General features: G+C 37.9%; 2 protein-coding genes and 1 non-coding gene across 3 annotated transcripts; all 3 read right to left on the bottom strand.

Annotated features, from left to right (window-relative positions):
- Positions 1-4,891: 4,891 nt before the first annotated feature.
- mrpl28 (mitochondrial ribosomal protein L28) lies at positions 4,892-9,927 on the bottom strand. The gene is made up of 6 exons (XM_042486852.1): positions 9,805-9,927; positions 7,807-8,112; positions 6,615-6,767; positions 6,397-6,531; positions 6,165-6,251; positions 4,892-5,354 (listed from the first exon to the last, which is right to left on the bottom strand). The coding sequence occupies exons 2-6, from the start codon at positions 8,089-8,091 to the stop codon at positions 5,259-5,261; spliced, it is 756 nt and encodes a 251-aa protein (XP_042342786.1). The 5' UTR covers positions 8,092-8,112; positions 9,805-9,927; the 3' UTR covers positions 4,892-5,258.
- Positions 9,928-11,216: 1,289 nt separating this feature from the next.
- trnastop-uca lies at positions 11,217-11,303 on the bottom strand. Its single transcript has one exon. It is a non-coding gene; the product is annotated as a tRNA-Sec (tRNA).
- A 1,375-nt stretch (positions 11,304-12,678) lies between these two features.
- Positions 12,679-19,154, bottom strand: LOC121943794 (zinc transporter 1). The gene is made up of 6 exons (XM_042487404.1): positions 19,092-19,154; positions 17,628-18,194; positions 16,129-16,449; positions 14,714-14,991; positions 13,814-14,001; positions 12,679-13,241 (listed from the first exon to the last, which is right to left on the bottom strand). Exons 2-6 carry the CDS (start codon positions 18,184-18,186, stop codon positions 12,929-12,931), a joined length of 1,659 nt encoding a protein of 552 aa, XP_042343338.1. The 5' UTR covers positions 18,187-18,194; positions 19,092-19,154; the 3' UTR covers positions 12,679-12,928.
- Positions 19,155-23,024: the final 3,870 nt, after the last annotated feature.

The raw sequence follows: 23,024 nt of genomic DNA, 5'->3' as shown, positions 1-23,024 counted from the left end.
TACTTCTCTTGTGACATAATATAATAGCTAATAGTATTGCAGACAACACACACACACACACACACACACACACACACACACTAAAATACAAAAAACAACACCGAAAGTTTCTTTAAGAAAGAGCTGACTTCTTTCTGTAACATAATTTTGATAATATAATTAAGAAAATCATGAATATAGTTTTCTGGACATTTTCCCTTGATAGTATCTAATCATTTCCCCCAGCTAAAATTCTAAATTTTTAAAATTATTTTCGGTTTACTGGGCACTTCTTGACAAGTTGCTCATTATGTTTTTTACTGTGTTTTTGATAGAAATCAAACCAATTTTCTCAGGTTTCAGAGATTTAAATGGTAGTTAAAGGTTTCTGAATGCAGCCTAAGAGAACTGATGTTAATCCAAGTGTTTAAGATGAACCTGTATTTTTACAGTGTGGTATTAGTCCTTTTACTCGAGTAAAGGATCTGAACACTTCCCTCACCACTCGTAATATCTGAGTCAAACTACAGGCAAGAGCGCCAGTTTTCAGCTATGTGATGTTCAGAGCGTCTGCTGGAGACTCTGGGGAAAACTGAGCTCAAAGGATGAGTCATGTGTGGTGGAAATGATCAAATATGGAAATAATGATGCAAAGATATTCGATCAGGGAGGTTGTGTGGTTTTAACCCCAAATGTATGAAGGTGGAGGTTTAACTTTCAGATGAAATCAGTGAAAGGGGAGCTTTCACTGGAATCACACCCACTCTCAGGTGATCTCAAATGTTTACCTGTCACTTACTGGTGAATCATGCATGTTATGGTGAAAGATCATGTTGGAAGAGGTATTCAGATGTTGTAATTAAATAAAAGTAACAATCCAACGATGTAGAAATATGTGTTTGAAAAAAGAATCCTGTATTAATTACTTGAAAATTAAAAAATGTAAAAGTTCAACTGTATCCCCATCATAAAATAAAATAAAAGAAAGTATAATAAAAATAAAATAATCAATCATATATTTAAAGTACAAAAAGTAAAATTTCATTTTATGCAGGATGGTTTATTTCAGCAAAATGTAGTATATATTGGATTACTACTGTTATTATTATTACTGTTAATATTATTGTTGTTGCTGTCATTATTATTATTAGCAGTAGTAGTAGAATTGATTAATTAATTTATTCATCACTTTAATGTTGCAGCTGTTAAATATGGGGGTAATTTAATAACTTTAATAACTAATATTGTGAATTCCCCCTGAGAATCAATAATAAAGTCTCATCACATCTTAATCTAAATCAAAAAAATGATCATTTTGCTATTTTGTTTTATTCATCTCAATCTGCAATTTAAAGGTAAGTAGTGGAGTAAAACTGAGCATTTGCCTCTAAAGAAAATACATCCAATAGCTGTTGAGACATGTCACTTTAAACCACGAACGTTGACCTCATGGTGGCGCTACAGTAAACTTCTATTTAAACTAAACTATTTCAGTCTCAATCAAAGTGGTGGATTGACCTACATTGCCATCCCTAAAGTTAAAAGTTAACAAATTTCTTGTCTTAAGCTTGATAAACCCGACAGTTAAACCATAAACGAATAAATATTTGGCTAAAGGTGGACTGGAAAGTGGATTGGCAACGAGGCAGCTAACATGATAAATATTTACAAAAGTAAAGATGAAGCGAGAAATGATCTGCAACAGGAAAATACCGAGAGACGCCATTGGCTGATGTTTGGCTGAAATATGACACAGACAGCTCATGGATGGTCATGGGTGGCAGTTTCACACAAACTAATCCAGAGGTGTGAGCTTGAGTCACAGATTTAAAAACTTTAGACTTCACTTTACAAAATAAAAAAAGACTTGGACTTTAACACCAATGAACTGTGACTTCACTTGGACTTGAAATGTTTACAAAAGCGCACACATCCAGACAAAGACTAGGAGCCAAAACAAGAGTTGGCACTATAGACTTTGCACCCTGACAAATTTTATTGAATTACCATTAATTCAATTAAATATTCACAAGTGCATAGTCTACTGTGCAATCTCTGTTTTTTCTGTCTTTCACTTGAGCCTTTTGACTAGAAAATGCTTGAATCCTCTCCTCAAGACCAAAGATTATGAAGAACATTATCAAAAAATTGTGCCATGAATCAATTAATTTCCCTTAATTTCCTAAATCAACTATATTAATGGTGTTTATTCCCAGCAAGTCCACACTTATTTCCAAGATGATGCCCTTTGTTTGAACCAATCCGGCATCGTCCAGTCAAGTTGCAGTGAAAACCACGAAGGAGGAAAAGTTACATTCCTAAGCTCCAATAGAAAAAAAATTACACCTAAAATAATTTTCTGTTACAAAAACTATTTGTCAACAAAAAAAGCAAATTACAGTATGCAAAATGTGTGGGTCAAAAATTACAGACAGAGATGCAACAGCTTTTTGTTTAACAACTGAAGTTGCACTCTTAACTTAACCCCCCCCAAACCTCATAACAACAAAGTAATACAAACTGGAAAAGCAATTATGATTTTTGTAAATGTAATATTTTATATTTGTTGTTAAAATTACATATTTGTTAAAGGGTGAATTGCAACTTTTTAAGGACTCAGAGCTTCAAGTTTAGAACACAGGACTTGAGAGCTAAGACTTGAGACTTGTGACTTGCCAAAACAACGTGACTTGTTGTTCTCACCTGGAAGTAATCCGATTAAATACCAATTGATCTTCATGGCATGAAAAAAGGTTACACATGGCGACCTTTCTAAGCCTTATTTAGCTCAAAGATGAAGCAGCCAGATGTGACACTTGAGTTTGTTTGTGTTAATTTGGATGATTACATAATTTGGACTATATGACAGGGGTAATTCCAGACTGGGGTTGTATCTATATCTATATAAGGAGTGAATCTCCTTCCATATGATATATATTTTTTGTTGCTATGTTACACCACCCACGGGAGTCCCCGCACCAGTAGGGACTCCCCATCTTACCATAATAGCTTGCTGCAACCACAAAACCCGCCCACACAAATACAACTGTCACAGAGAGGAGCAGACGTATCAAAAGTGAAACAAGGCGAGAAATGTCTGTTTTTTATGTTTTCATTAACCGCTTTTCCACTGATCAACTCGAACACCATATAAGGACCTCAGCTGCATCAGTGTGTGTGTGTGTGTTTGTGTGTTCACGGGCAGATGTGTGCTTTATTACTGCACTTGTTTGTTTTGATGGTCGCATCTTATCTGGCTCGAGGAGAAAACACTGTGTGTTACCACTTTTGGGAGCAAATTGACAAATTTATCTGCAGTTTTATGGGCTTGATTGATTTCTGTCATAATCATAAGTCATATCTTGGTTTTTACAAAAACAAAGTAGGCTCCATAATTCAAACAAGCCAAAATGTCTCACTCTGTGAAATGGTGACTTTACTTATTGAAAGCATTTTAGCTCCATCTACTGGAGAAATGCAGACATAACATGTGCTGGGTTTACTGTGCGTCCTCAAAAGGCACATGTAGGAAAACACTTTGTTTGTTTTAAGCTTTAAGGGACTGTTTAACATCTTGGGAAATATGTTTATCCATATTGTTGAGAGTAGATAAAAAGTGGCTGTACCTCACTGTAAAAGGTGCTTAGTTCCTCCCTGATTGTATGCTTATCTTTATTTTATTATACCTTTTTATCTAGTTTTAATTTATATTATGTCTTTATATTTTTTGCGCTGTTTAAATGTTATGCACCAAATCATCACCGAGTTAAATACTGTGGCAGCCAAAAGTTATTTGGCAATAAGACATCTCTGATTCCGATTCGGGGTACAAGTAAAAGTCCTGCATTCAAAATCTTAATTAAAATTGCAAAACAATTGTTAAAAAATTACTTTAATGTATCAAAAGTTAAAGTATTTATCATTCAGTACAACAGTTACATCACAAAAATAATGTGTGTTTACATATAAACAGCTTTAACTTCAAATATGCTTATGGTTTAATGTAATTGTAGCTGGTCGAAGAGTCATTTTAACCATTTCAGAAGCTTTTGGGTAAGTTGATCTATAACAATGAGTCATATTTTATTAGGTGTTCATAGGTTATGAGTGTAAAATCTGAATCTCTAAAGTGACTGATAACTGAATCTAACTGATAACTAGAATTTAAAAATATTTTGCTCTGAAATAAAATGGAGTAGAGATATAAAACTGCAAAAAATACACGCTCAAGTATGTCAAAGTGGTGCTTAAAGGGAAACAAATATTTTTCAGCTTGAACCCTAATTTCCCATGTTTTTGTGTCTAGATAACTAATGGAAAGAAACCATTTTTGAAAATGGTCCTGTACTGAGAGAAAAATGCTGCAGGAACTCAGTCTGCGTTGTAACCACCAAAAATTTTATGTCCATTATTTTTGCCACTGACAGGCTCAGATTGTTATTTGTGTCCAACAACACTACAGAGAAGATCCCTTTGGAGAAATGACACATTTTTTTAGTAGCTGAAGCTACTCAACCACAAAAACGTGAGAAAATTGAGTTAAAAACTACTTGGAAACTACTACTTTCTACCACCTATATACCACTCCGAATCTTACTATCCCAACCCTGTGATATTAGAAGCTGTATCACTTAAACACATATTATTATTTTGCAAACTTGACCAGCTTTGGATGTGTATTTTAAAGTATTTCATTAACTATTTGGAAAAATACTTTCCATTTGGACTGCATTTCAAGCAAGCTAAATAAGCCTATTACTCAAAAATGTGGAACTGTTCCTTTAACTTGATTTTGCATTTGAAACAAGTGTCGCCTCAGCTTAAATCATGTAGCGAATCAGTGGATCATATAATTAGTGAATTTATTTTATAATTATTGAACAACAGATGAATAGAAACAAGGTTTAAGAAAAAAAAAGAAAGAAAACCTTTAATTTTTTAATAAAATGTACAAGAGCCTGATATCACAGCTGGCTGGGGAGTATTTGCGCTGATGGCGGCTGTTTCTTCGATCCCTAAAAATGTCTTATTTGTGGATCTTACATACAAGAGGAAAAAAATAGGCATTACTCCAACATGACCTCGTCAAATGTGTCTCTTCCTCCTTTGTGTCGCTCCCAGGTGGAAACACCAGTTAAAACTGCAGAAGTTTTCCCAGGTGAAAATGGTTCAGAAACCTGGTGACTCCCACCACCAACTGGAGAAGCTTGAAGTTCAACCTACTTATTTTTCAGTCCGTCCGAAAAGCTGCCTCTGTCCTGCTCAGACGGTTCATGCTGTCACTTCTTCTCTATGAGGTGTGGCTCTGAGAGTTTTTGTATGTGCAGCTCTTCGACCAGCTTCTCCACACAGGCCATAAACTGAGGCTCCGGCTCCTGAGAGACAAGAGGAAGAACGAAAACGAAACACAGTCAGAACTGAATGATAACCCACTGACTGATTTGTAACAAATCACTCCTCATTGAAAAGAAGATATTTGAGCTCTGCAATTCCTATTTAGAAGTTTCCTCTATATCTTGGAGCCGAGGAGCATTAGCTCTACCACTTTGTTTCTTATGGAGGACTGTAAATGATTTAAGCATCAATAAATAAATAAATAAATGACTGCAGGAATAAATAAATACATAAATATGTTTAGAAATAAATAATTAAATAAACATAGGAGTAAATAAATACAGACAAATAAATAAAGAAATAAATTACTGCTGAAAAAATACAAACAAAACAAATAAAAACAATGGAATAAATAAATTAATCTACAAAATAACACAGGAATAACCAAACAAATACATGAAAAAAAGTATCAAAACAAATTAATTCTGAAATAAATAAATAAATATGTGGATAACTAAATAAATGCTTAAATGCATAAATAAAAGAACAAATACATGTATTGATGTGTAAATATATATGGAAATAAATAGATGAATGCATAAATAAATAATTAAAATTTAATCATTACACAGGACATCAAAATATTTTATATATATATTCCTATTTTTAGAACAACTTTTTATTTATTTACTTTTCAAAATGTATTAATTTACGTGTGTGTGTTTATAAGGTCAGTCTAAAGTTAGGTCAGCATTCGTCCTCCGTAGTTTTCACCTGTTGCGAGGTTCACTGGCTGAAAAAGGTGCAGAATGAGGTGAGCTTCAGGCAGTTGTGTTTGAGGAGTTTCTTACCTTGTGCTCCAGCAGCCTCTGTTTCTCCACAGCCTCCTCCAGATTCAGACCCACCCACTCTGCCTCCTCCTCTGGGACCTCAAACTGCTGCTCAGACCGAAGAAAAAGAAACATCTTCAGAACCCCTTTTGTTTAATCACAACTTGTTTTTGTGTATTAGCTGGTAAGCATCAATCACAGCTCTCCCAAAACACTCAGAGTCACTCAGCGGACTTAAACACATCCCACCTACCTTGTATTTCTCGTAGACTTTCTCTCTTTTGATGGCGTCAGAGGGGTAGAGCTCAGTGTCCTTGCGTGCCAGGCGAAGCAGCATGGCCCTCTTCAGGTCCATCCCAAGCTTGGAGTTCAGGTCTTCCTTTGGTGTCTGGTCAGAGTTGGATAATTCACAGTTATAGAAAGAGCCAGAGGGAAATGAAATTTGGTCACACAGAGGGAGTGCTCTCTTACTTTGAGAATATAGAAGTCGAATCCAAAGGCAGCATCGATGAGGTCCAGGGTGCGTGCTGTGACTGTGATGGTGAACTTGTGATCGAGGATCTCGCTGTACAAGTCTCTCTTGAACAGCTGTGGTTTCCAGGTTTTCCTCAGACGAGTCGACAGCTACGGAGAGAAAGGATTCAGAGGTTTGATTCCTGGAGCTACATTAGGTACAGAACATCAGGGAAAAAATCTAAAATCTAATCTTCTTGGCTTTAGTGCAGCCTATTTATATCTTTCAATAAATATCTTAAATATATATTTCTTTTTCCAAAACCAGGCTGAAATCTGCTGAATGTGTAAATACCAATACGGATGCAAAAAATCTCAAAATAATATGATTTCAGTTCCACTGAGTGTGTGCACTCCACAATTCCTTTTACAGCACTAAAAAAGATGAAAGTGTGACGAACCGAGTGACAAGTTAATATACCTTAAAAAGCATTTTTGTAATGGATAAATCCTGAAAGGAACAGTAGGTAGGATTTAGGGGGGTGTACTGGCAGAAAAGGAATGTAAAAATATTTTTTCTATAGTGTAAAATCTCCTGAAAAATAATGGGACAAAAAGTTGTGTTTTTGTTACCTTAGAATGAGCAGTTTATATCTACATATAACGCAGATCCTCGTCTACAGAGATCACCATGTTGCAGTGCCACGTTTCTACAGTAGCCCAGAATGGACAAACTCCAGATTGGGCAATTTGCATTTTCACGATGACCACCTGAGGTATCAATTCCTCTATAATGAGCCAAACGGTGTCGGAAAAACACTACCTTTTGACGTGAAACTACTTAATTTAACGGTTTACATCAACTGGTCCATTTGTTTTGGAGAGAGAGAGACCTCTGCAGATAATTCCTCTCAGTAAAAACCTCCTGAATGTCTTGATTTTAAGTTATCAGAGAAAAAAGGTGAGCACATATTAACACGTGCTGGGATAGCGGCCTGTCTGTAACAAGCCAAAAAGCATTAAAAATCCACTGATTTCTAACGTGAAACTGTTTTATTGAGTGGGTTTTTTTGGCTTTAATGGACAGGACAGTTTAAGCGTGAAAGGGGAAGGGATAATATTTGATTTGATTATATAGTCCAAAATAGATTTTTAGGATGTTTTAGGATGACACATTGCACACAAGCTAAAGGCAGTAAATCAGACTCACTTTGTCACCGTTAGCGTATCTGAAGCCTGATATCCAGCCCTCTCCTCCCCACAGGCCGTCCTGGGACTGCGGAGGGTAATAGATGGGTATCGGCACATCCTGCACCCGTTCTTTCTGCCCCGTCACTGGGTTGGCTCGGTGCTGGACTCCCAGAGGCTTCCAATGGACGGGAGTGGGCTCTTTTGGCTGGAGGGACTTGAGGTAGTGTTTGGGGAGACGAGCGTAGATGCCCTGCTTCATTTTCAGGGCCTCCCACAATTTCGGGGGGTATTTATGAAGCGGCATATCGGACTGTCAAAACCAAATCTGAAAGAAAGAGTAAATATGAAACATTGTTACACATATACGGCAGGAAATCAATAAGAAAATGATCAGTTCACTGCACAGCATTATAACTGAGTTGGGGCTGAAACAGAAAACATTTCTGTATTTAGTTTGGGGACTTGTATCATTAACATGGGAGGCACAGATTACTACATTCATGAGAGATTTGTACTGAAATAACTATCTGAATTAGTCGAAGAAAAAAAAAGATTTCAGTTTTGTCCTTTCATCTGGCAAGATTTATTGCCACAGATTTTTCTCGGTTCACTCATGACACACTGAATATTTTGCTTCCTAATCAGCCTGAGTAATAAATTGTAGGTCTGTAAGAAGCTATTATATTATACCTATTTTAGATTGACAGTTTAGTCCATAAAATGTCAGAAAACAATATAAAACAAATAAATAAATACATATCACAAGTTCCCAATGCCCAAGTCGACACCTTAAATAGTTTGTAATTGAAAGTCTCAATTGATTAATGATTTTAACAATTAAACAATCACTAAAAATGTTTCTGAAAATTACAGCCAGATGAACCTCCTCCCCAATTAAACACCCCATAAACAAACAATCCCAGTGCTTTTCTGCAGCAGGTTTGCTGTGTGCCAGTTTATCTTCACTGTGATAACACACAAATATATTTAAGACACCATGTAAGATTCATATCGGCTGATATATTAAAAGGTCGTCTTACTTGATTTTGACACAGGGCCTGAAGACTGGGTAAAAATGCAAGAGCTACCTGGTGAATGTTACAAAACATATGTGTGTTTAATTAAATCACCACTAAGTAACTGCCACAAACATGACTGGGGCATTTGGGGGTCCTGATGGTCTGGGGCCCTGGGGCAATTACAACATTTAATTTAATTTTTGTGATTATTTTTTCTTTCCATAAACATTTTTTCAGCACTAATAGGATAGATTCAAACATAAAAAATCACTCTAGCACTCTGGTAATGTGTGTTTTGTTCATTGTTGAATATCTCTTAAAGTAAACAAAAATATTAACGTTGAATGATATTAAGGCAAGATAAGATAATCCTTTATTAGTCCCCACAGTGGGGAAATTCACAATGTTACAGCAGCTATGAGGTACAATGAAGTATAAACAGCGAAATAATACAATAGTAAAAAATAATTACAATATAATAATATTAAATGTTAAATAATAAAAAACAAGGCGCCAAGTATGATTAAATCACAAGATGCAAAAACAGTAAGATAAGTAAAATAAAATTACAACGAGCCATAAAAACGGTCACTTTTTGTGTAAGTCCAGTTGGTTTGTGTGTATGTATGTATGTATGTATGTATGTATGTATGTATGCATGTGTGTGCATGTGTGTGCGTATGTGTGTGTGTGTATATGTGTGTGTGTACTGGGAGCAGTGCTGAACATTAGTTAACATGTTAACACTTCCCTGATACAATGACTTAGTTACTTTTACACCAAGTAAATCTACTGCAGTTGATTTTTTGGTACAAACTGCACATTTTAATGAATAAGAAATACAAGTATAGAAACTCACGAGCTCAAGTCAACGACTTCTGTAACGTTGCTTGTTAGCATGAAGCTAACAGACACAGGCCGACAGCACGGTTATACGGCAAAAAACAGCCTCAGCGAGTCTAATATACCGCTGAGAGCACACTCAAAGTCTGTCTTACCGTGTGATGAGAAAAACAGGGACCTCCGCACGGTTGAAAACGAGTGTCCAATCCACGTTAGAAAGACATCAAGCAGGCAAGGACATCACGCACACCCTCCATGACACTCTGTGCTGCTGACAGATTTCCGCATTGGTTGGCCCGCCCACAACGAGGAGGAGTCTAATTGGATGGCAGACAGGAAATTCTCTTCGATGATTGGTTTCCATAGGCTGTCAATCATGCGTGATCTTTTCGTTATAGATTTAAAACATCAATTTCATGTGTTCACTTTCGTAGCAGCTGTTTCCAATACATGGAAGTGAAGAATAAAATTTCAAATAATTTACAAATATAACCATCTTTATTCAAAGGGATTTAGTTTGTATACATTCATTAACCCTTCTTTTACTGAGAAAATGAGAAATATCTGATTTATCCTGCTCCGTGATCTCAGTAAGCAGTTGTTCAAAGATTAAGGCATAAAGGCAAAAATAATTTGATGCTTATTTATTTTATTTCGTGCTGATATGTTAGTCACTTGCCTCTTTGTTATTTATGATAATAAAAATCACACCATTTATCTTGCAATAAACAGTGAAATGTGGTTATTTATGGTGGAAGGGTGGTCATACACTTATCCCAAGTGACTCAGGGAGACTCAAAGGAAAAAATTGTAGCTCCAGGGAGGTTCATAATAAAAAAGATAAAACAAAGTCAGCCCCAGCCACCCCCTTTATTAATATCTTTAATTTTCTATATTATTTATATAATTATAAACCATCTACTTTTCAATCTAAGGAAAAGTAATTCACTGCAATATTACAATTATGAAATTGTGAGAAATTCATTATGTGAGCAGCATTTAAACATCACAGTTTGTCATTTTTAAACAAAAATGCTTTTCAAACCCCACTTGCAGGTTTTGTGCTTCTGATGGTATAAAAAAATAAATATGACACACAACCATTAAAAACTGAATGTCCCTTCTAAACACGTCTCTCCCGAGTGCTTAAATCTTTCTAAAGTGGCTCCCCCGTTTTGCAACACTCACTCTCCTCTTATTGAACAGTCCCTAAACAGTAACGACTCTGTTGCCTACAGAAAAAAAAGAATTAAAAGTGACTTTTTTTTTCTTTGAACTTCTTTGACTTTTATTGTGAAGCACAAGGACAATGACTGACAGGAAGTAAGCCCATGAGGTAATCAGTACATTTTGACGTTTGTGTAAAATGAAAATAAAAACAATTCATTATATAGCAAAGAGGACTGTACAATGTTGAGTTTTCGCTCATGTTATGTAAAACCAGATGTATCACAGTGATAGATGTAGTTAAACACTCTGTGTTTTCTGTCAGTCGCAGTTGTCGTTATTCGGTGGTTTTAGTGTTAAATACAGTCGTTCATCATTAATTATACGAGCGCTTATTGCTCGCCCGAAAGGTGGAATTGAACCACTCTGCCGCTAAGCAGCTACAGGTTTGAAGCCTGCACCCCGGACCACCGAGGCTCATCCGGGCAATTTTTCCACGACGATCCAGACCTTTATATAAGTGATAGGAGATGAGAGCCGTCTGAGTCGTGGTGTGATTTGCTTGCCTAACGTAGATTTGCAAGTATCATAAAAAACTCGTGTACAGGAAGTATAACAACGCACTGGATGTCCTAAAGCATATTTTGTGTCAAATAAACCCCCAGAAGTGTAAAATGTAGTCTGGTTTGTGCTGTTATGCAAAGCAGCTGCATTGTGATTGGCTGTCTGGAAATAAAGAGGTGGCGCCACATGGCGTCATCACAGGTAATAAATATGTTTGGGGATCACAATTTAGCACAAAACAAATCCGTTTTAGGCATGCTATGGCAGAAAAGGTACGAACATTTCTAATTGTTTAGTTACATGTGCTTTCCTGTGTTGTCTTACCTCAGTGTGCTGCGGTGTAGCCTTCTTTTTTTTTTTTTTTTTTAAAGAAAAAAGGCAGCGCGGATTTTAACAACTATGCTCCAAAATTAGGGAACAGCCCTCTGAAACAAATAAGAGATGCGGGCTTGGTGATCATTTTTAGATGATAGTTGAAAACTAATTTATTTAGTCTGGCTTTTAATGAATGTAAGCTTATTCTTATTTTATATCGATTCTCTCATTTTTAATAATCCTACTGGTCTCTGCACTGTTTACCTTCACTTTTGTACTTTGTTTGTCACAGTGTCCTTTCATTGTCTTTTGCATTTCGTGTTGCATTTTTATTGTGAAGCATAAGATGCATCCCTTGTATGAAGAGTACTCTTTACATAAAGTTTACTATTATTATTAAGTTTATCATTGTATTTTTATTATTTGCACACACTGTTTTTATTCTTCATACTGTGAACTTTTACACATTCCTTAACCCTTGGGCAATATTTTGCATAATTATGCACATTAACAAATACTTCTGAAAACTACACAGCTCTTTGATTTAAGACACATAGGCCTATATTGTACATGTTGCATTTTTTTCATATTGTTGTACTTCTATGTTATTTTATTGTCTTTTTTCTTTTTTGTTTTTTTTTACATTTTTGCTTTTGTTGATAATTTCAATATATGATGATATATATATATATATATATATATAAATATATTTTATATTATATGCTTTTGTTATGCAGCAATAGGAGAATCAGATAAATGTAGTGGATTATAAAAGGAAAGTATTGAATATGTTTCATTCTGTACTGAAATGGATACCCATAATGTGTACAATTAAATCAAATATTATAATATAATATATTATCATATATTATTTTGTACTTCCTTTTGCCACTGTGTCAATGAATTTGGTATAATCCTAAAATAAGAGGAGACACACATAAGAATTATTTGTTTTATTTCCATACAGACATGGGAGAGGGCACAGAGGATCCAGATACAAATGAAGCAACACCAGAAAAAAATGCCTCCATTTTCACCAAATTTCATTTGTGCATAAAGTGCATAAAAATCTTTGGTGCAGGACCGTGTAAAAGTCACAAAACTAACATTTACATGTAACGTACCAGCAGTGTTTTAAAAGACATTACACCCTTAAATGTGTTAACTTTCCGCACCATCCATCATCTTTCTTTCTTTACATTCATTAATTTATTTCCGGTGCAGCTCTTTCTGTCAGAGGAACGTGTTCTCGATGACCAGTGTCTGAGGCTCTTCCTGTGTTTCTCCAGCTGCTGGTTCTTGCTGACTCCAGGTCTCTTCCTCTAACGGAGAGCAGCACATGCTCCCAGCGCAGGCCTTTCCACAGGTGAGGTTGCAGGGCAGGTGAAAAGGCATGGAGGGGTCCTCTCTGTGGACAACAAGGGAGGCGTCCCCCTCGCTGCCTGCTGAGGACCCAGAGCAGGAGGTAAATTCTGGCTGAACAGTGCAGCAGCTCACTCCTACACTCTGCAGCACCTTAGTGACACTCTTCATCAGATCAGCACACCTGGACATGAGTCAAGTGATTCTGCATTAATGAAATATATACTTGCATGTGCATATACATAGAGATATGTAACATAAATAACCCTAGCTCCATGAGCTTTAGCATGTTAAGCCTCACAGTTGCTGCCTTTAACTGCAGTTTAAAAACTGGTACATCAACCCTTTATAACCTGAGCAAATTGTCTTGATTTCATTCAAAAACATAGGAAGAAGGCAATGAGCAACAAAAGAAAAAATGAACCCGAAAAAAAAAGAGGAGAAGATAAAAAGACAAGAAAAGAGGGAAAGAAAGTTAAAAAAAAAACAACAGGAATTGGTGTGGAAGAATTGCTTAAAAATATAATAATTTTGTAAAAATAATTGAACGATATAACTATGATAATTGAAAATATAACTTTCCTTTTCCTTAGACATTTTCCCCTAGCTTTTAAAAATTTATATAAAGGTGTCTGTAAGCAGCACAAGAAATGTAATGTTGATCCAGGTTTCAAAGGGTTAATTGAGAACTGCATTTAAAGACAAATGTAAAAGATAAGAAATAAGAACCACCATAGAGAAACTTTTCCATTTCACCTGTGTGCTGGAAACCCAGCATGGCAATGTACGTGGACAGAGGCCACCATGATGGATTCAGTCAGCTGCCAGATGTGGAGGTCGTGCACAGCCTGCACCCCGGGGACACTCGTGATCCTCCGTCCAAGATCAGATGCACAAATGTGTGGAGGTGTGGCTTGTAGCAGCAGCAGTCCATAACTATACAACTGGAGAGATTTACAGGTGAAACAACAGCAACAGATATAGCTGCAGCAAATATGTGTTGTCATAATAAATGTGTTGAACTCTTCATTTGGTCTTGTTAAGAGGTCTAGTAATAAATATACATACTTTGTCCTTTAAAGGATCACTGTGCAGAATTTAATGATATCTAGCATCCCTACCCCACCCTTTCCAAGCCAACACATTCTCAATCCCAACTTATCAAATACAGATGCTTTCTCAGTGATTCTACACGTCAAACTATCACCCTCTAGGTGCACCTCCAGCGTCAGTTTTGGATGCTTAAGGTTGGCAAATCAATGTATGCTCATTAAATGCATTGTTCATTCATTCATTCATTCTCAATAGGCGGGTTTGCATTAACCCTCAAATTGTGCAAATTGAAATATAATATAAGATGCATATGCATAAGATGCATGGATAACATAAAATTGCAAATTGCCGTCTCTAGAGCCAGAGTTTGTCCATTTTGGGCTGCTGTACAAGACAGACTCTGTGAAAGAGGACTCACTCCCTGTGTCGATATGAAGGGATCATTTTTAGGTAATGAAAATATGATTCTAACTTTAAGGTGAATATACAAGAATGAAAATCTAGTTATGAATATTATTTTCCATTTCTGCCAGTAGATCCCCCTAAATCTTACACACTGCACCTTTAAACTAAAACAACACACATAAACCCATGGAGCCTGACCTGTGGTGCAGCTGTGGCAATCAGTATAATCACAGCCAGCAGGGAGAGGCCAGGATCCAGGTAAACCAGGAGGCCACAGGCCCCAGAGCTGTGCAGGTCCTGTGGGCTGATCAGCAGCATCACCAGGCTGTTGATCAGAGCCAGGAGGGAGGTACAAAGGCCCTGAATGACGAGGACACAGGACAGGAGACCCACTGGCGACTGGCTGCTTAGCACAGGGCTCTGAATGTCTTGTGAGGACTTGACAGCTGGGGAGGTGTTAGATGTATTTTGCCTGTCTGAAGGAGGAGAAAACAGTAAAACATGATTGTTTCAAGGGCAGTGAGATCAGAGCTACAGTGCATCTGCTGCTGGACCATAAAAAGATAAACAAGACATAACACAAAAACACAGGAAAAAATATCACACATTTCTTAAAGATCCAGTGTGTAGGATTTAGGGGAATATATTGACAGTAAAGGAATACAATAGCCTGTATTAAGTGTGTTTTCTTTAGTGTATAATCACTTGAAAATAAGAATTGTTTTGGTTTTTTTTTGGAGATCGCAATGTTGCACAGCTACGTTTCAACAATAGCCCAGAACACACAAACCAAACATTGGCTCTTGATAGGGCCATTCACATTTTCATGTTTTTGTGTTTTTGCGTTGGCCACCCACAGTGAGACAAACAGCGTCAGAAAAACACTGATTTGTAACATTAAACTGCTTTATTCACTTAATTTGTGGGTTTTAATCACCTGGTCTGTTTGTTTTGGAGAAGATGAAACCTCTACGGTTAATTAAGCTCCTGGGAAAAAATTCTTAACAATGAAAACTGAAGAAATCCTAACAAGGAATTCACGCTTGGCACACGGGAAAAGTTTCAGCTGATTGCAAACCTCACTGCTAGATACCACTAAATCCTACACACTGCTTCTTTAATAACTTTTGAATTTAAAACACCATGCTTCCTGGAAACAGATTTAGTTATTAATAATAATTATATTAATGATATTATGTGATGTATGTAGTTAGTATAAACATCCACATATTGTGATATGGTAAATGTGAAAATAACTTTACATGAAATAAATAAATAATAAATAAATTAAATTATTCAACCACTCTTTGATGCAAGTAGAGCTTACAAAAACAAAAGTTGTCAATGATAATCACTGGATGTTAATAAATGATAACATTGAAATATTGCCCTACTTTGCCATCTACCTGTGACATTGATTTTCATGGTTATTCTTTTTACATGAACATGTTTAATGTGTTATGCAAACTAAATTCATGTAAAAATGTAATTTCACCTGCAGAAACACACCTTATGCATAACAAAATTGATTTGGTCATATATGAAAACCAAATATTTACGATGACTAACAATTACATTAGGAATGCGATAGTCAAAGGAACTAAATCTCTCACCAGGATGTCCCATGCAGGTGTTGTCTTTAGAAATCTCTGTGATGTCCTCTGAACGACTCTCACACTTGCAAACCTTTAAATCTGCAACACTGTTGTCTGCGTCACTGTCCCTTCTGTCCTGTGGAGCTGCTGCATGCAGCTGGACTTCTGGCTGTGGTGGTCGGGTTTCAGAGTCAGTGTCAGAAATGCTGGAAGTTCCCGGGTTACAGAAGACAAGCGCCCCATTGTGGAGGGATTTGTCCATGGCAGATTGGACATGGCTAACGTCATCCTGGACTTGTTCAGGCTCAACCTGCCCTTTGGTTTCCTCTGCAGCCAAGACTGTGGGAGTTGAACACAGGAATGAAAAATAAATATGGACGCTGTTGTTTAATGTTCCTTACAGCTGAACATACACTTGGCAGCTACTTCAAAGTGAAATCTCTCAGAGCAATACCATCATCTGGACAGGAACAGTAATTCTTCTGTAGTGAAAGATTATTATTACATCATTAATGCCAGTACAAGTATGTGCTTTCACATGACATGACTAACTATGTGAGACACAATCGGGGGCTCTACAGCACTATTTAAAAAAAGCTTCACAGACCCTGAGCTGCCACGAATTCCACATTCTCTAAAATTACCACAGTTCAGCCACCAGAACTGTCAAAATTAGTTTACGTCCTTGAGTACAGTAAAAAGTTTCACACACATGGATTACTAAATGGGCCTTCTGGGTACAGGTCAAGGGCCCAAAGTGTTAGCCACCCCCAGCCTTTACTTCCAAAATGTTACTCAAATTAACACTTATTGACCAAAATGACAATGAACCAACACAAAAAAGTAACACAAAATAATCACAAGAAGACAGAGGATGACTATGAAGAGACACAAAAATACCCAAAACATATACATTTACCTCAAAGTGATGCAAAACAACCTCAAGGAGACACAAAGAAACTAAAAAAAGACACAATTCAACTACAGAAAATCACCTTAAAGATACACAAAAGGAAACACAAAACAACCACAGGGAGAAACAAAATGACTACAAAGAGACACAAAACAACTACTAATAGATGCAAAATTGCTACATAAGGTGGGAAAAAACACACATAGACACAAAATGTCTTCCTAGAGACAAAAGGCAACGACAAAGTGACACAAAAAGACACAAAAAATGCCTTCAAGTGACATAAAACCACAAAAACATGCATAATGACCACAAAAAGACAGAATATCACTGCAAAGTCTGTGTGCCTCGCCTCTCTAGGCAGCGGGATGTTTTGCCTGTCAGCACCCGGGGAGCATAAACACCAGTCACAAACTGGCAACCCATATATTCTTATTAATGATTTAACTAGTGTAAAAAGCTTTTGCAAGGGATTTATTGACCATTAATAAAGCTATTATTGGTGTTACAAAGATGCCTTGTTAGAAAATGATGCCACATTTTTTTTATTTGGTATTTGTGCATCAGCTCACGGAGAGAACATGTCATTTGTAGGTGATGTTACCTCTGAGGTTCACGTCAAGGCGAGATTCAGTGAACGGCTGCCCGTCAGCCCCAGCCCTCTCATCCTGCAGCTGAGCCCAGTTCAGCCAGACCACCAGTATCTTAAAAAGCAGACTGACAGTTCCAACCACCACAAGCAGCAGGGGGTGCTGCACTGGGTGTGGATCCAGAGAAAAGCTAATGATTTCCAAGAAGGAAGGGAAACACAGAGAGGTCAGGAGGACAGTAGAGATGAAAGCTCCCAAAGGCTGGATCCTGCTGCTGGTGTAGGACACACCACAGTTCAGAGACCCGTCAGTCCCAGGTAGAAATTGGATGGATGACTCTGCAGGTGGGGTGGAGAGAGGTGCTGCCAAGGAGGAGTTAGCATGTGGAGGAGACACAAGGGAGTCCAAAGAGGAGAGCAGAGGTTTTTTTAGGCTTGCCATGTGCGAAAGGATGAAGAGTGTGTGGAAACCATCCATCAAGGTGATGAGAGACTTGCACAGCTGACTTATGGTTACCTCACACACCAGCAGCAGGATGTTCACTCCCAGCATGCACCAGTGTAGCACTCTCATACCTGCAACTGAGAATATAAAGCGCAAACTGGAATTCTTCATACAAACAATTATGAACACTTTTTTATTATTGTCAGCACAATTTCCAGTGTCCTCTTGCAAAAGGAACAACATATTTGAAACTACAAAGAGACAAAACAACTACTAGGAGACAAAATTGACTGCCAAGAGACCCAAATGACAAAAGAATACACAAAATTACCTAAAAGAGATGCAAAACAACCCTTACAAAATACTGAAAACAACTAAGAAGACTCAGCATGACCACAAAGAGACATTAAACAACTACAAAAAGATACAAAATTACCTCAAAGAGACACAAAATGCAAAGAAATGCAAAACAACAATAAAAAGCGGCTTAACCAAAAAAAGTCCATTTTTCTTGCTGAGGAGAGGTGGTGGGGCCTTCTGCATGTCTGTGTCCAGGGGCCCATAGTCTCATAATCCACCTCTGCCTCTGAGCAACACTGAACACTGCAACTGTATTTATTACACTTGAGGTAAGGAACCACAGCAGCCCTCACTTATCACACACCATTATGCTGTCTTAGCTGATTAGATACCTATAGTTAAGGTGCATTCATTGTGCTGATTGGTTTACATTGATCATATTAAGCTTCATGTGTCTTGATCCGCAAACTTCAGCTGTCAGATAAATGTAGAAAAGAAGATATATCTCTCCCTCTGAAATGTAGTGGAGTACAGTAAAATAAAGAGTAAAGTTGCACAACTTAAGTACATTTTTTGAATGCATGACTTCGTTCATTTAAGCAAGAGAACTTTTTCCACCACTGACTCTAAGTCATGAATAAACCAGCATGTAACACACAATTAACTACTTGCACAAGCAGCTTTAAGAATTTCAAACAAATGCAACAAATGTAGTCTGTCTAAAGTTTAAATACCCCAGAAAAGTGGACGACCCTCAGCCAGCAATCAAAGGCAAGTTGAGTTCTTCTTGGAAGTGATCTGAGCGCCGTAATCAGAAAAATGTCATTCATGGTGCTCACCATCTCTCCCTCTCTGTCCCACCACACTCCTCCTCTGCTCTAATCGCAGTCATGTGAGCTGGGGAGGAGGGGGGAGGTGGTGGGTGGTATCCTCCTCTCCTCAGTCATCCCTGTTTGCATTCCCTCCTCAGCTTATTGGTGGCAGAGAATACCTCCAGTGGATGATCACACAGCCCACCCACCATTCACACTGAAGCTGATCTGCACAAATTAAATCCTCACTGTGTTGTCAGGATTGTATAACCACACCATAAGGTTATGTTGAAAGAACAAGAGTAGAAACTTTGGGTTGCTTAATGGAGAATAAATAGAATAACCAGCCCTTATCTTGGTAATATTAAAGTTCGGTATGGCTGTGGTGAAATATTTGCTGTCATTTGGGATGTCACTGATTTAATATCATGATGAATTTCTGCATTTTTTTCAATTTCTTGGTAAAACAGAGCAGACACTTCAGATGTACCCCTTAGTGTCTTCCCCTTCCAAATAATTAATCAGTATATACCATAAAAAAGGGGGAGCACCACTTGGATCTGGCAGGGATGTAAAACAAAGCAGATGCCTTTATGGCATCCTCTTGCACTGTAAGGATTGCATTTCAATTTCGTTGTACTTATGAGATGACAATAAAAACATATTCATATTCATGCTGTCAGACAGATGCTGGCCACATTTCCAAAGGTCAAAATACACCACTCCCACAGCTGCCTTGAATTCCTGAGCCTCTTTGTTGATACAAAGTCAAGCTGCAGATTAACTTCAATTTCATTTCCTCCTAAACCACGTTTACAAAAAATGACAATAAATCTACCTCGTACCTTGTACCTCGTATAGTTAAACCTGAGCTTTATTTTAAATTCTAGAGCAGAATACAAAGTTTCCAAATATACCAAATATGTGAGGTTGAAATATGGGAGGAAATTAATGTGTAATTGATACGCTAGTGCAGCCAAAATTTGTTTTTGTTTTCCACCAATGTAAATATCCACTAGCTTCAATCAAATCAAAAGCTGAAACAAGCTGATAACAAGTAGAAATGATAATAACCAGACAGTGTGAGACAAAATGAAGTGTACCTGTGTATCTTCTCCTGATCCGCGGCCATTGGGGTCACAAAGGGCAAGTTCAGGACAAGGGTGAATCTTGAAATCAGTGGCGCCGTCAAGGATGGGCTAAGGGGGTCATGGTCACCCTGATATGAAGACTGGTTTATTCTGGCTAAAGTAGATCAAGGCTAACCTTACTGTCTTTAAAAAGACCGCAGCACACTCATTTCGTAAACTACGGTTAGATTAGTGTTATCTTGTGGAACAACACAACCTAAGGCATCCATTTGTACCATGGACTGTAAAAGCCACCATGTGATCACCCATTACTATGTGTACTCCCATTTTGAGGCCACGAGTTCAGCATTTCTGCTATCATTATCCTGGTTGTCTTTGGAGCTTGAGGTGAACATATGTAGGTGAGAGGGAGGCGTGGTGGAGGAGCGAGGTATGGATCTGACTGAGAAGCCTAGGACACTATCTTCAGATAGCCTGTCACTCAAAATAGCCCCGCTCTTAATTATGTGTCACTTTAAGCCTTAATAAAATGTAAGCAGGTGAGTTATATAAAAAATCATCATAGTACAATTGTTATGAAGGGAGAAATTAGCTAAAGAAACTAAAACTGTGTTTTGTGCCAAGCTGTAAATATGTTTGTTCCTGCTGAAAAAAAATGAAAGAAAAAAAACTGTGTTAAAAAGCATTTTAACATGAGGGTCCATAAGGGTTTTCTTTGTTTTGGAGCCAGCCTCAAGTGGCCATTAGAGGAACTGCAGATTTTAATACTTCTGCATTGGCTTCATTTTTAACCTTGGAGGTTGCTGCTTGATCCTGACCTGTTCTATGAATCAATAAATAAGCTAAATGATGTTTTTGGGTTTTTTTTGGGTGGAGCTTTGTGCACCACCACACAGAGCAAGCTGCTGCTTACTCGCTCAGGGCTCGATAGGTTTCCTGAATGTTGTTTTTGCCATACTATATCCGCACACTTTTTTACACTCGAACTGCCAGAGTTTGTAAGCTTGCTGTGTGTTACAAGGAGGTGTGAAGTTTAAGAAATTATCACTTTACATGTAGTGTGTTTTGTGATCTTAAGAGATGCTGGCAGGTAGATCTTTTCAACTAACCCTCAGCAAGAAGATGAGTGAGCATATTTCCCCCAAATGTCAAACCATTCTTTCGAAGCCCACTTAATTTTCTCTATTTTAATTCCCACAGTCTCTGTGGAGGTGGTGCACCCACTCCATCCCTCTCTAAGCACTCATGATCCCTCAGATGATGCTGCAGTCCCATCAGCCCCTGCTCTCGTGTGCCAGTGTTCGGGGGTCTGTTGCAGTCCACTGGGCTGCGAGTCAACAGGCCAGATAGGGGCTGACACCTCGGATAAATCCCTACTGTTCTACCAACATGCCAGCACATTCCTGAGGCACGGCTAAGCCCAAGGAAAGACCCAGCGAGGAAGCATTTGATCACTTACTGCTGTCCCCTAACAGACAGAGAGGCCACAACGCTGGAGGCTCAGCTAAAGCTTTACAAAGCTGGTATTTCGTTGTCGAGCTCTCTCTGCTCCTTCGTCTTTGGAGAATGTATTTAAAGTTAACATGACTGACTTTTTTGCCACTTTGGGGTAGAGGAACAATCTGAAAACACAGCACTGACATGTCATCACCTTAAATCTGGAAAAGACAAGAAATGCTAGCAATCCCCCTGAAGCTCCTCCCGCTAGATGACCACAACCATATTCACATCCACCCACAATAACTCAGTGTTTCCCATTCATCGACTTACTTAATCTTATGTAATTGTAGATCAGCATTCACTCAGCTTCTCCTCACCCCCCTTTCTCTCCGTTCATCAGACTAAAGCTGAGACAAAAATTAGCATGCTAACATTAGTCACTCAACCGTCCATCAAAGCTTTTCAAAAGAAGCTGGGACACGTTCTTTGACCCCATGGGAGCTATGGGACATGGCACATGTGCAATGTATGTGGAGCTGCGATGTTTGAGGGATACAGCAGCCGGCGCTAGAAATAAAGGGATGATGTCCACTCGTGCTTTTTGGGTTTACTATTTTCAGCCTATTTTCAGGTGTGACTGGCCTGAAAGAACTTTTAGGTACACTTAAATTGATGTTGGCTGATATACAATAGAGCATTTGTATATAGAAACTATTTGTGTCTTTTATTGTTAATTTACTTTTGGTTCTATGATAGTGTGCCGGCTATTGAGCCTGTCAGCAACTGCAGACCAGATTCCACTGCACGTGTTTCTGCTTTGAGGTAGTGTGAGACTGTAGGCGGGTGTCCCTTAATCCTAAAACTGTGCAAACTGAAATAACTTATTACGAATTACGGATATAATGGGAACACCTAATGGGAACACGATAATTTTGAAAAAAATCACAAAAAAGTTTTTTCACTCACATGAGGTGGTATTTTAGGCGATTCAAAAAAGCCATATTTCGCAAAACTGCTTTTATAGGTCACATGATACCATGGCAAGGCGCTTGTTGGTGGGACCTGGCTCCCTCGGGCATTATGCAGCAGGCGCTACAAGAGGTGTTATTGCATTACATTTAAAAAATTGAGCGGATCGTCCGGTTTTGAATGCAAATTCCTTTGTGAAATCATGGACTGTCACCTCCAAGAGATCCCTCATATAAGATCACTCCCATGTAGAAGGGGCTTGCCTTTCCATTATTGCTCACATAACCCGCCTATGTTGCCTTCGATTGTAAATAATGACGTCTAGTGCGGTGGCAAAAATAGAAATAAACCTGTT

The sequence above is a fragment of the Plectropomus leopardus genome, chromosome 5 (genome assembly GCF_008729295.1).
Source record: "Plectropomus leopardus isolate mb chromosome 5, YSFRI_Pleo_2.0, whole genome shotgun sequence".
NCBI classification, from domain to species: domain Eukaryota; kingdom Metazoa; phylum Chordata; class Actinopteri; order Perciformes; family Serranidae; genus Plectropomus; species Plectropomus leopardus.
Note: the sequence above shows the minus strand (reverse complement) of the source record. Positions and strands in the feature narration are given on the sequence as shown.

Excerpts from the sequence above, each read along its gene's own strand:
- mrpl28 (XM_042486852.1), bottom strand. The coding sequence starts at position 8,091 with ATGCCGCTTCATAAATACCCCCCGAAATTGTGGGAGGCCCTGAAAATG. Across the intron at positions 6,768-7,806 it reads GATACGCTAACGGTGACAAA|CTGTCGACTCGTCTGAGGAA; the intron begins GTGAGTCTGATT and ends TTCTCTCCGTAG. Across the intron at positions 5,355-6,164 it reads AGAGGCTGCTGGAGCACAAG|GAGCCGGAGCCTCAGTTTAT; the intron begins GTAAGAAACTCC and ends CTTGTCTCTCAG.
- LOC121943794 (XM_042487404.1), bottom strand. The coding sequence starts at position 18,186 with ATGAGAGTGCTACACTGGTGCATGCTGGGAGTGAACATCCTGCTGCTG. Across the intron at positions 16,450-17,627 it reads CCTTGACGTGAACCTCAGAG|TCTTGGCTGCAGAGGAAACC; the intron begins GTAACATCACCT and ends CAACTCCCACAG. Across the intron at positions 14,992-16,128 it reads CACCTGCATGGGACATCCTG|ACAGGCAAAATACATCTAAC; the intron begins GTGAGAGATTTA and ends CTCCTCCTTCAG.